This window comes from Elgaria multicarinata, chromosome 13 (genome assembly GCF_023053635.1).
Source record: "Elgaria multicarinata webbii isolate HBS135686 ecotype San Diego chromosome 13, rElgMul1.1.pri, whole genome shotgun sequence".
NCBI lineage: Eukaryota > Metazoa > Chordata > Lepidosauria > Squamata > Anguidae > Elgaria > Elgaria multicarinata.
Genome location: NC_086183.1, coordinates 15,609,185 through 15,622,461, shown reverse-complemented (window position 1 = coordinate 15,622,461; position 13,277 = coordinate 15,609,185). Strand labels below are relative to the sequence as shown.

General features: G+C 49.1%; 1 protein-coding gene across 1 annotated transcript in view; it reads left to right on the top strand.

The window, feature by feature from the left end:
- GRIK3 (glutamate ionotropic receptor kainate type subunit 3) overlaps positions 1 to 4,979 on the top strand; it is a 221,864-nt gene extending 216,885 nt beyond the window's left edge. Inside the window, exons 14-16 of the mRNA XM_063139860.1 lie at positions 1,985 to 2,207; positions 2,998 to 3,248; positions 4,355 to 4,979. Of these exons, the coding sequence (XP_062995930.1) occupies positions 1,985 to 2,207; positions 2,998 to 3,248; positions 4,355 to 4,549 (669 nt within the window). The 3' untranslated portion in view covers positions 4,550 to 4,979. The remainder of the gene's footprint in view (positions 1 to 1,984; positions 2,208 to 2,997; positions 3,249 to 4,354) is intronic.
- The last annotated feature ends 8,298 nt before the right edge of the window (positions 4,980 to 13,277 follow it).

The following is a 13,277-nucleotide window of genomic DNA, read 5'->3' as shown; positions in this document are numbered from 1 at the left end:
TCAATGGGACTTTCTTCTGAGTAGATATGTATAGGACAGCAGTGTAAGTCTGTGTTCCCAAGTTGTGAAAAAATGCATTGGGATGCAGTGTGTGCTGTTGAATTATTTACGTTTCTGTAGATACAAATTGATGAATTCTATCATCATTTTTAAAAAAGAAATACAGGGTTTGGTTAGATTGTATCTTTAATACAAATCCTTCTCAATTTATGATTGCTATTATTATTATCTCTCTTTTCTTGCTCGGGGCGGGTTTTCTAGATGGACATAACGGACTTTGCCAAGTCATGCTGCCTTTTACTGATTCAGGAATGTCCTGACTATTAAGCATGTTTTAAGTATGACTGGTTTCTGGATGTCGGTGTGGATGTATTTTGGTAGGCCCAGTTTCTGAAGGTTTTCTGCATAGCTTTTTGATGTGATGCCGATGACTGATGTGACTAACGGAATAATTGTGACCTTTTCCTGTTGCCATAGTTCTTCAACTTTGATAGCCAATGGTGGTATCATCATCATCATCATCATCATCAAATACACATTGTATTGATTTATTTGCTTGTGTGGGCCAAATGCATCTTGTGAAGTGTGCTGCTAGGCCTGCTTGTTTACTTGGGTCAAAAAATGCTCCTTGCTTTCTGGTTTGCCCTCTTTCCTCTGTAGCCTCTCTCTGGCCGTTGCTAGACGAGGCCTTAGCGCGGTGTGAGGCCCAGTCTCCCTCCTGTGCATCCAGATGATGCACAGGGGATTCCAGGCTCAGGCTGGGCTAAGACCTCGCTTGAACCGGGATAAGCGGATTCGCTTATGGCCCGGCTTTTCCACAGCCCCGGCCTGAGGCCGGGGCTGCGGAAAGTCTAGCGACTTCCGTGGCTTTTCCCGGCTGCTCACTTACTCGCGAATAGCCGGGAGAAGCCACAGACTGGGCACAGCATTCCATAGGAGTGCTGTGCCCATTGGGCCGGGGGGGGGGGAATCATGGGGGGGGAGATGGGGGCTGGGGGAAAGACCGACCCGGCAGGAGAGGGGGGGGAGAAGAACAGGCACGGGCATCGGGGACGGGGGGCGGGGGAAGAAGAATGGTCATGGGCACAGCCATGGCGGATGGGGTCGGGGGAAGAAGAATGGGCACGGACACAGACATGGCGGACGGGGGGAGGACGGGTGAGCGAGTGGGCAGGGGGGGCATCACACATCAGGGGGGAATCAGGGGGAGCAGGGAACCCTTTATTTTTTTTAAAAAAGCACTTAACTTTCCGGCGGTGCGCTCCTGCACACATGGCCCTTTAAGGGGGGGAAAAGCGGAGCACGCGACGGGGCTTTCCCTTGCCCCGTCGCGTGTTGATGTGTGGAAAAGGGCAACGGTGTGCACTAGCTGTAGCATGCCGTCACCCCGACTCCCGGCCGGATTATCCGGTAGGTCTAGCAAGGCCCTCTCTCTCTCTCCCTCCCCCCTCTCTTTCTGGATGTCTGTCTTCTTAAAGTAGGCAAAATTAATTAATCCATCATTCGTGATGTTCATAGCATCCATCCAGTCCTGGAATGGGGATAGTTCAATTTAGAAAAATAGATGACCCTTGCAGACCCCTCCTGCGCAGCATCTACCCTATGCGTTTACCCTGTGAAGAAACCTAGCATTCAGAGCTGAGACACCAGAGCAGTACGGAAGGGCACAGGCACCAGCCTTCAGGGTACCCTGGGGCCCTCCACAGGACAGTTGAGTAAGGCTTGGGGCCACCGGGAGGAAGCACATGGCTCCACAAGAAGGGTTTTGCGGATCAAACATGTTCTGGTTCAGTCTGAATTCAGGGACCGGCACATCTTGTTGCACAAACAGTTCCTGTGACATGAGCCACCTTGGACAGTGGTGCAAATTCGAGGAAGTAGGTAGCGGCAGATATAAAGACTGAAAAGTGTGTCCTGCTTGTCACTGTACAGAAAGACAGCTGTGTTGTTCTTCTGTTTTTTTCCCATGTGGCTGTTGTTTCAGAAATCCAAGATCTCAACCTTTGAAAAAATGTGGGCCTTCATGAGCAGCAAGTCTTCGGCTCTTGTGAAGAATAACGAGGAAGGGATACAGCGCACCCTCACCTCTGACTACGCCCTGCTGATGGAATCCACCACTATTGAGTACATCACCCAAAGGAACTGCAACCTGACCCAGATTGGGGGGCTTATTGACTCTAAGGGCTACGGGATCGGCACTCCCATGGGTGAGGAGCAGCAGAGCCCCAGTGGGGGAGCGAGGTGGTGCCGTGGGGCAGCAGCTGAAAGCAGGCTCTCTGTGCCATAGGCTGGGGAGTGGGCTCATTGGTGCTGCACATGCAGGTTTGGTTGCAAGGGATGCAGCTCCTCGTTCAAGGAGCAAGGAGCTTGTTCCCTATAATGTCTGAAGAGACCCTGCAGGAATATTGGGTCCGCTGGCTGAGAAAGGCACCTGAGGGTGTAATACTGGGCACAAACTATGAAACTTGTCTTGAGCCAAAACCGTTCTGAGTCCCCCTCTTGCCACATGTCTAATGAAGCATTCAAATAGCCACCTCGGTCAAAATCAAACAACCAAATAGCCCACAACACTGTGTAGAATTGACTGTTTGGCTACCTCTGAAACAGGCTTTCCGAAGCCAACCTTAGCCAGGTCTGGGCGTGTGCCGTGATCCCATCAGAGTGGTTCTGTGCACAACATTTCAGCTGCCTGATAGTTTCTCTGTGTTTGATTTTTAAAGCAGCTTTCTAGTCCCTATGACTGCAAAGCATATGAAACCTCCAAAGGTGGAGAGGTGGCTTAATAGGGTTTCTCGTGGGGCAGTGTCCTGGCACACTCCTTGCCCTTCAGTGGGACTAGCAACGGAAGAATACATTGTACAAAGAAGGATTCCGTGACGTGTGTAGTTCGACCAATTCGCCCGATTCAGCTTGTCTGGGTTCTTTAGAGCAGCTTTAGAGCCTTTAGCTTTTGTCACTCTGTGTCTTATGGGATGCCCCTTTTCTCTGCATCTTCAGGCTCGCCGTATAGAGACAAGATCACCATTGCGATCCTTCAGCTTCAGGAAGAGGCCAAGCTGCATGCCATGAAGGACAAATGGTGGCGGAGCAATGGGTGCCCCGAGGAGGAGAGCAAAGAGGCCAGCGCGCTCGGGATCCAGAACATTGGCGGGCTCTTCATTGTCCTGGCCGCCGGCCTGGTCCTCTCCGTGTTCGTAGCCACTGTAGAATTCATCTACAAGCTGCGCAAGACAGCCGAGCGAGAGCAGGTATTGGCAAGGGCGCCAGGTGGTATGCGCCTGGGCCACCTTCATTCCCCTCACCAATGCGCCGAGGGCCCCAAACGATCCGAGCTAGAAAGAGGTGCCTGAACCCTCAAGACCTCAGACTTCTTAGCAAGGGGAAATGTGTTCAAAAAGGCCCTTCTCTCAATCACTAGTCATAGAATCATAGAATCATAGAGTTGGAAGGGGCCTAACAAGGCCATCGAGTCCAAACCCCTGCTCAATGCAGGAATCAATGTACATGGGGTTCCCTGGTAGTCACCCTTCCAGAAACTGACCAGGCCTAGACCCGCTTAGCTTCATCAAGGTTGCAGCATCCCATGCCATCACACCAGATAAGTTATATAAAAATAGAATCATAGAATCATAGAATAGCAGAGTTGGAAGGGGCCTACAAGGCCATCGAGTCCAACCCCCTGCTCAATGCAGGAATCCACCCTAAAGCATCCCTGACAGATGGTTGTCCAGCTGCCTCTTGAAGGCCTCTAGTGTGGGAGAGCCCACAACCTCCCTAGGTAACTGATTCCACCGTCGCACTGCTCTAACAGTTAGGAAGTTTTTCCTGATGTCCAGCCGGAATCTGGCTTCCTTTAACTTGAGCCTGTTATTCCGTGTCCTGCACTCTGGGAGGATCGAGAAGAGATCCTGGCCCTCCTCTGTGTGACAACCTTTTAAGTATTTGAAGAGTGCTATCATGACAAAATAAGCACTTCAAGCCTATGAAAGTGTTTCATCAATGTGTTGTTGTGTTTGTTCTGCGTTCTCATGAACCGTCATGAGAACTAGAAACTTGCTTTTTTGTTCCAGTTCTGTCCCATGCGGCAGATTCAGAGGCATACATGTCCCACTGACCTGTTCCTAAGACTGTTTTAAGGGGGGGTTGCCCTGACACTTGGGCCGATGCATAAGACACAGGGAGTGAGGGGGGGGCACACAAGGAGATGCTCCTGATGCATTTTAGCTGAAGTACTTCCAGGCGACCCCCTGCAGCCCCTTCCCTATGGTCACTGCAGCCCAAGTGTGTCCATTGCCAGATCTAATGGAAGTCTCTCCCTCCCTCCCTCCCTCTTCCTCTTGCCCTCTGCCTCCAGCGCTCCTTCTGCAGTGCCATGGCTGACGAGATCCGGCTGTCGCTCACCTGCCACCGGCGTGTGAAACACAAGCCCCAGCCCCCTGTCATGGTGAAGACGGATGCTGTGATCAATATGCACACGTTCAATGACCGGCGGCTACCTGGCAAGGACAACATGACCTGTAACACGGGGCTGACCCCTGTGTTCCCATGACAGAATGAGGGCCAAGAACTGGGGAGGGGCTCGTTGGATATGGGAGGGGGGAGGAAAGGCACGTCCGTGCTACGGAAGCAGAGAAAGAGCCAGCATTGCGGTTTTCTTTCTGAGAACAAGGCCTTTAATGCAACTACAGCCATCGTCCAAATTGGAAACAAGAACTCCGCGCGTGGGCCATGACGTCTTCATTTTGGGATTGCTCTTTGGTTTTTTTCAGTCAAGATTTAAGCGGCACTGCAGGCCTCTTGGCACCCAAACCTCGCTCCTCAGCTAGACACATCCAAGAGTCTTGATGTTTACATATCAAACTAACGGAAGGAACAACGCCGGGCAAAGACTCCTGTGGTTCAGAGAAGAATCGCAACGCCCTTGGATCTGACACTTCCTTTTAAGTATGGCAATAAATGAAATGACAAGTGCGGAGTCCCACAGGGGCCACAGTCTGAGCCGGCTTCCCCATGTCTCTGGAGCGTGGCCAGGAGGTTCGGCGGTTGAGGAGCAAGGACCCAAGGAGCATTCATGGCCAAAGCCTCTGCCTCCTCCTGACCTGCGGCCTCGGTGCTGTTCCGAACACTCGCCCATCAGGAAGCCCCCGTCTAGGAGCTCCCACCGGCATGCCTGCCTTGTGGGGGTGTCATGTGCGCCTGCTCCCTCCTCGGGGGAGGAGATGCCATGGAAAGCCCATACCTTCAGGATCTGGCTGAGCCAGGGGAGGGAAGGCAGGACCTGCAAGAGGAGAGAGGAGGCACTCCCAACCAAGCCAGCGCCCCCTCCTCCTTGGTGTGGATACCTGCCATGGAGGAGGAATGCTGCCCTTCCTACAGTGACTCCCTGGACCCACGGCTGCCCTTCCTGCCAAGTCAGTTGTGCAGACCAAGCCAGGCCGCAGACCGTGGGGAAGAGAGGTCACCGTTCCGGCAAAGCCTGAAACTGGGAAATGCTGACCATGTTGATGCCAGGGGTGGGGTGGGGTGGGGCATTTCATTTGGGTGGGATTTGGCAACATTCCATGCGGTGAGACAAAATGCTACCTGAGACCAGCAGCGGCAGGGAATTTGGGGTGAGCTGGGGTGCAGCCCTATTCATGGTTACCCAAACGCAAGTCCTGCTGTGTTCTACAGGGCTTTATGCCAGGGTGTGTGTGCATAGGACTGTAGCCTGAGTCACCCATGACAAGAAGTCCTTAAACTGCCATTCGAAAGGAATAGCTCTCCTCTTGGCACCCTGAACTGCCCATCAGTTGTCTTTTTTTCCTTCCAGAATTTCCCCCCTCCCAATTGCCAAAGACTGCCTTCACCTGCCATTTCAGAGAGCACAGTGAATGGCCCGTTCTTCTCCTTGCTCTTGTTTGTGGCATCAGCAGATTCTGCAGGTCTCTGTTTCCTGGGAAATTATCAGTAGCTTGACAACGTCCACATCTGGATGCAAGGCGGCGTCTTTCCATGTTCAGCCAGCTGAAGACTGAGCCAAACTTTTGTTTTGACATGTGATCTCCACACACATTGCAAGGGAAGCTTCCAGTTTCAAAATTTCAGAAGTCAATAACATTCCAAGTGAAATCCCACTGGGGAAAGTGGGTGGGCAGGCCAGGGAAAGGTAGAACCATGGACCTTCTGGATCCTGGTGTGGCAGGCGTGATCTTCAGGCCCTTCCCTAAGCTGCCTTTGGAGGCCCGTGCCACACGCTTTCTGCCAGCGCTCCGTCCCAGCCACAGTGGCCAAACTCATGCCATGTGCAATAGCGTAAAGATGCGTGGCAGACCAGACTGGGGTCTCAGCATCCCTCTGCTGCAGGCATGTGGACAGGAAAAGGGAGAGGCTCGGCTGGCCGGGGGCACAAGAGAACCTGGCCCAGCTTTCGGCCGGGTGCCAGAGACCCAGCTTCAAAGAGCACGTCCCCTCCCCTGGTGTATAAAGTGAAAAAGCAGCGGCGTGAGTCTGCAATCAGGAGTGGTGGAAGGATGAGGAGAAAGGGGCCCTCTTGGCCACCTCTTTCCCTCTCCCTCTTTCTCCCCTCAGGCTGCTTTTCTCCAAATAGGAGGATCTGCGGGGGGGGGGGGGACGCACATTGGAAGGGGATTTTGAGAAGAATAGTAAACATGCTGAGTCTGATTATTGGTCCATTTAGCCCAGTATTGTCAACACTGACTGGCAGCAGCGGTCAAGAGTTCCCAACAGGGCTCTTTCCTAGCCCTGCCTGGAGGTGAGGCCTGCCGGGAACGGAACCTGGGCTTCTGCCCCAAGCCACAGCCCTCCCCCCCCCCCAAGCAGCTGCTTCTCTTTCTGGAAAGAAAAGGCTGGGATGATGAGGTGAGAATTTACCCCAAACTCAGGCTGGGTTCCAGGCCACATGTATCTTTTATCAGCAGGGGAAGCCAAGCGCTAAGGCGGCCTTCTCAAGATGGCGAGTGTGGATTTCAGTCCTGCTGTGAGGGATGAGGGCGGAGCCCGAGGCCTTGGCCACTGCCTGGTTCCAGTGCTGTAAGGGACCCAGAAGGGAGAGGAGCCCCGGAGTTGAGGGCCAGAAGGCGCTTGAATTATGGTGTGACTGGTAGTGGCGGGCAATCACCACCAGAGAACGGCCCTCACGTGCCCCTCCCATGCCCTCTCCCCACACGCACAGGCACGTGCCTTCGCTGGTCTTTTCAAACCAATGCTGATATCACACGTCTCCCTCCCAGTGCCCCTGACTTGCTGCCTCCCTTGAGAAGTGCATGGCTCCTCTTCGTTCTCTAGCCTTTCTCCAGCTCTCCTTTCCCCAATTCAATGTCTCTGTGGCTCAGCCTGCTGCTTTCTGACCCCTGCCCCGCCACTCAAAACACTGCAGAAATGGGATTCAGAAACAACGACAGTTTTAGCTAAAGTTATAGAAATAACTAACCGCAGCTGCTTAATTCTATCTTGGAAAGAGAGGACAATTTAGCTGGAAGACATTGACACCCATGGAACTTCTGCATGTGCAACAGTGACTTTTAACCCAATTCAGAGAGATACTCCCTACCACTTGGCACTTGAAAACAGAGATAGGAATTGATGCCGCTCCTTCCCACCAAGAAGAAGTTAAGCCATTTACCTTGGTGGTGGTGGTGGTGGTGGAGGAGGAGGAGGAGGAGGAGAAGAAACACTTTAAGCATTCTCAGTTCAGTCAAACCTCACTGGTTGCAAAGCCTTTTTACTACTAGTGGTCTCATGAAACTGAATGTTGTGATGGATTGGTGCTGGTTTTGCATCTCCATTTTTGGGTTTGGGTTACCAATTTAGCTTCAACAAATCTAAGAAACAGGAATTGTTCATTAAATCAGCAATATCCTCCTTTAGGTTGTCTTTGGAAGCCTTTGAACAAACATTGTTCTTTCGTCCAGGTGAATTTATCCAATACCTGATCAAAATCCAATTTGTGAACTTCATGTAAAGCAGCCTTTTTTTCCTTTTTGCTTTGCCATAAGCCTTCCCCTCTCTGTTCACTTTCATATATTTGTCTTCTACACCAGGCCTGTTTATGCAAATCTTTTGAGCATGTGCATAGCAATGAATAGCAGAATTTCAAATCCTCAGAATGAACCTGAGGTTGAACTGGATTATGAGAGTAAGATAGTGCTGTGTTTCCAAGCCCCCGTGCTGTAGTGCAAGACAATAAAGAGGTCTGCCAAGTAATCCACAAAACTTTATTCAGTCAATAAACATCTCTTCACACCTGAAGAGAGTGTAAAAACTAGGAACTTTCCTCTAGGCTAAAACTTGGCTAACTAAGCGAGACAATTGTCCTTTCAACAAAAGGGAAGGTCTCTTCCCTGAGTCCCTTAACTTCAAGGAGGATTCCTCTGAAGAAGCCTTTGGTAAGAAGCTAGCCAAGCTGATCGCCTCTCTGCTTCTTTTAGCTCCACCCATTTGAATCTGCAGTGGACTCTGGGATCAGACAGCTCTGAAGTCCCTTCCCCCTCTGAGGATTGTTGAGTTTCCAGAGATTCTGAGTTGTTAACATTTTCACTGATAAAGTCCGATGAAGATTCATCCCTGACTGCTGAAAAGCCTGGGAGAATCTCCTCCCCCCCACTTTCTGTGGATGCTGGTACATTTCTAGTCTTATTTCTTCTGGTGCGGAATCTGATTCCAATTGATAGTCTGAAACTCTTTCCCCCATACTAAGGGGAACGGGCCTGATCATGACAGTAATGGGTGGAGCACAGCCTTACTGCCCTGAGTGCTACTGAGTGGGCATACCTCAACTAGCCACCAGTAACAAACTTACATCTGTCTCCAATGTATTAAAATATATTTGCAGCCATATTTTGATCATGCTCCAAATGTAAGCAAATGATGCTCAAATGTAATGCAAGGAGGGGAAAGTGCTGCCACAGCTCTATCAAGGGGATTGTTCTGGATGAGCTGCTGTTTTTTCCCCTCAGGTGGAACTTTGGCCAGGGCAGTGCCCTGGGAGTCCCAGAAAAGAAGTTCCCTCCGCTTCCCTGAGGCCCAGCGAACACCATTTGATAACAGTTGATGCCCAATCCTGGTATTTCATGCTCAGTGCTTACATTTTCAAGATTCCAGACTTGACGGCTTCTTGAGGTACTTTCTGACCTTGGACTATGAGCTGATGGCCTTCAGATTGTCACAAAAATGCAGAGTCCCATTCCAAACACGCGCACTTATTCTCACAACTGTACAAACTCGCATCATCTAATCACCGTATGGGCTGCAGAAAAGTATTATTATCCCATCGACACACGAGGACAGTCGGTTTGCCATGGCTAAGAGAATGGTGGACCATCATTGCTGAATGGCCCTTTGGTTGACTATCCCAAGCTCCTCTTGGCTTCTTTCTCAACGACAACAGTCAGAACTGGGTCTCTGTGACTTTCAGGGGAATATTCCTTTGTGGACATGCAGAAATTTCTATGAATATAGTTTTTTGTAAACATTTTGTAACAATTTTGGTTTCATAGTAACTGTGTTACTTGCAGATCATTCTAGGCAGATGTAAATAAAATCCCCCCCCCAAATTGCGTTTCACGTTTTAAAAGAAGAAGAAGAAATCTGATTATTTTCCTTTTTAAGACACTGTGATATATCAAAGTGCACAGTTTGCTGTATGAAGTAACATTGTTTTAAATTTTAAATAAAAAAGAATTTCTACAAAAGAAACCCCCGGCATTCTGTTACTCAGAGATTACACACTCACACACACACACACACACACACACACACACACTAACAGAGGCACACATGTGGTAAATAGATGGTGCGTGGGTGTGCAAAGAGTGGAGTATAAATTTCCAAGCTCCTTCATGTGCTGAAAACACCCCATCGGTTCATGACTTAGGCTTCAGTTTCTCCAGTGAAAGCCAACGTGCTAGAGACTTCAATGGGATTTCATTTTCAAAATGGCCGGTGTGGTTTCTCCCCCACAACTGCTTACTGTGTGCAGGGTCCCCATAGCACACCTAGAATGGAATGTGGCAGGGTCATTTCCCACTGGTGATATTTCTTATATTATAATTGTAACATAGCATGGAACGTTAAAAATTCTATGACATACTGCATTAAGAATAGGATAGATGCATCCCTATCAGGATAGCTTAACAGCTTTCCAATATGAGGAGATAGATCAGCTGCTGATAGAATAAAAATAATTTACATTAGGCTACAATCTTATACACATTTCCAAGAGAGTGGAACTGAATGCAAGGGCTTACTTCTGAGTGGACAGGTATAGGACTGTGCTTCTATCCTATTCATCAGGTGTCTTTCTTACTCCTGAATAGGCCTTGTACATTTTATTTATTTATTTATTTATTTATTTATTTATTTATTTATTTAAAACATTTATATCCCGCCCTATATCATTAAGATCTCAGAGCAGCATACAGATAAAAGCTTACAGTATAAAACCACAAATATGCACAGTTAAAAACAAATTAAACGATGAACCAAGTTAAAACAATATATAATTTAAAAGCAGTGAAAACAGTTAAAAACATAAAGAAGGTGACCCCACTTGATCTGACAACATGGAGGAATGTGCAGGTAGAGTTGTTCCACTTTCTTTGTATTTATAGAACGTATTTCAAGTGTTCAATGCACTTTGTATATCTTGGTAGGCTGCACAACAGCTGGGCTGCTGGTATTATTGTCTCCGCACTGCATCTGGGAGAGGCTAACCCTGAGATGTAAAGTCGCCTCAAGACCTCCTGGCTGCAGTGAGATTTGAACTGCGGATTCCCTGGTGCACACTTTAAGCCATTATACATTCCAGCCTTTTGAAGGAAGGAGGGAGCGTCAGCCCAGCAGTTGGGGCTGCAGGCTGAAAAGGGCAGGAAGAGGCAGATTGTATTTTCTTCCCTCATGGTCCAAAAAGTGATGGCCTTCCAGGTTCAGCATAACTAAGAATGGCCCTGTTAGAAGTCACCTTAAACCACAGTTTTAACCACTGTGAATAAGGCTGTTTTTCCTTCTTCACCGTGGTTAAAGCCGTGGTTTAAGGTGTCTTCTGAACAGGGCCAATGAGTTCACTGTGTGTGTGTGTGTGTGTGCATCATCAAGTGGGGATGATTTGCATGTGTGGAACAGGAAGCAAGCATGGCACATTCCACATGCACTGGCTACCATTGAGCATCACTGCCAACACAGGACGGTTCTTTGGAAACTCAGCTGTAAGCAATCAAGGGCCAGTGGCGAACGGGCAGGTGTGAACCTGCCTTTCACATGCAGGGAAGGAAAGTGCAGTAATAGCACCTCCCAACTCATGTGCGTGCATGCGCACATGCATGTGTTATTCAGCCTGTAATTCCTCAACTTTGTAAGACTGTTGATAAAAGTCTGAGTGTTTCCGATTGAAGCTGGGTGGGAGAGGACGTCCCTGCCTGCTGCTTGCCCTCTTCTTATCAAAGACTTTGCTTTTCATTAGGCAGAGGTGTTTGTATCAAATGCAACGTTCCAGCCTCCCTGCCAGCTCAAAGCAATGGGAAAACCTGTTTATCTCCCCACATCCATTTGATGTGTCTCAATGCAATTAAAATCTCTCATTAGCTTGATAGAAGCTCTCCTAACTCCAAAATGCCAATTTTTATCAGCTTGCTGCAATTTCGAGTTGCAGGTGGGGAAGACATTCCTCTCACCTTCTGAAGGGAATAGACAGCCGGCTGGAAGGGAACCCAGTAGCATGACAGGAACCAAGAAGAAGCCACTATTTGTGTGTGTGTGGAGGGGGGAAGCCACCACAAGGTAACATTCCTCCTTCATGTTTTGCATAAAAATGTTGCTTTGGTCACCACTGGAACACCTTGAAAATGTTAGTTCTAGAGTCCATCCGTCCCCAAGGATGGCTTTTGATTAAGGTAAGAAGTTATCATCTTCTGAAGCAAGACCACGTGGAGGCCAATTTAAAAGAGGGTTTCTCACATGACTCCTGGGGAGACACAATCACCTCAGGGCAAAACTACACATTAGGTAGAAGTTTGATAAGTGGATCACCCAACATATTGGGGTTCATCAGATGAGCGTTTTATTGCACACTAGCTACTGCCCACTCACGGTTTTTCGTACGTCCTTTAGACGACACAGTCTGCCTCCCGCTCCTCCTTGCCTTATTTCTGTCACAAAATGGACCCCTTTTAATCCATCTTTTTTTAGGAGACGGAATGTGCTGTGATCTCCTGTTGTGTGTAGGAAAAGGCGGCACAATTAAAAATGCCCCTGAATGGGCCATGTGGTCTTTGTTTAGTTCCTCTTACTTCTCCGGGGAAGAAAGAGGAAGTATCGTGGGGCAGGAGCGAGGGCGGAGGATTCCCCCCCCCCATCTGATGAACCTCATTATTCTTTGTCTAAAACCACGTCTGGTTAGTAGCTGCTTGTTGGATGGCATTGGGGTGGGGGAGGGGGAGGCAGGGGGTTCATTGGGGAATCAGCATGGAGAGAAGGGTTCAATTTCCCCCACCATGGCCTTGATACAAATCAACCCAATAACCCTGCACACAGCCCATGGCCTTCAGAACTGCTTCAGCTTTGGCTCTTCAGGATGCAAACAGTGGTGTAGCCAGTGCCGGACTGTGGTGCCACAGCCCCCCTCCCCACTTGACCACCCAGAAAGCTTCGGGCAATGAGGGCATCGGAAGCAAACTCCATTTTATTCCTGTAGCCATGATGGTGCCATGATTTAAGTTGGTTTAAAATGCAAAACTGCACAAACACTGATTTGATTTGATTTTTAAACAGGGTTCGCAATCTTTTGTTGTTCTAACATGCCAGAAATGTAGAAGGGACTTATAGAGCATGGAATGCTGATTGGAGGGGGCAGGGTGAAGAGAAATGTGAGTGGGTGGGTCACACAAGGCTGTTTAAAAGGCCCCCCGTCATAAGACCAGAAAGTCCAGGGTCTGAAATGTCCTAGCTGGATGCAAACTTTGGGAGCTGGGCAGGAACCAGGACAGGAGAAGTCCTACCATGGCTAGTAGGGTCATTTCTAACGCAAAGCCGGTGGCCCTCATCACCCTAGTGAGAGGGGTAGGGGTGGGACGAGCTATAGCTACTTAAGAGGGAAAGGCTCAGGAGATCTATATTACTACTCCACTTGCACAAGTGCTGATGTTGGGCACCAGTCACAGCTTCAAAATATGCCATCCAGCCCAAAGACTCCAAATACAGTGTGTGTGTGTGTGTGTGTGTGTGTGTGTGTGAGAGAGAGAGAGAGAGAGAGAGAGAGCACCTTTGAAGAGATGCTAATATAC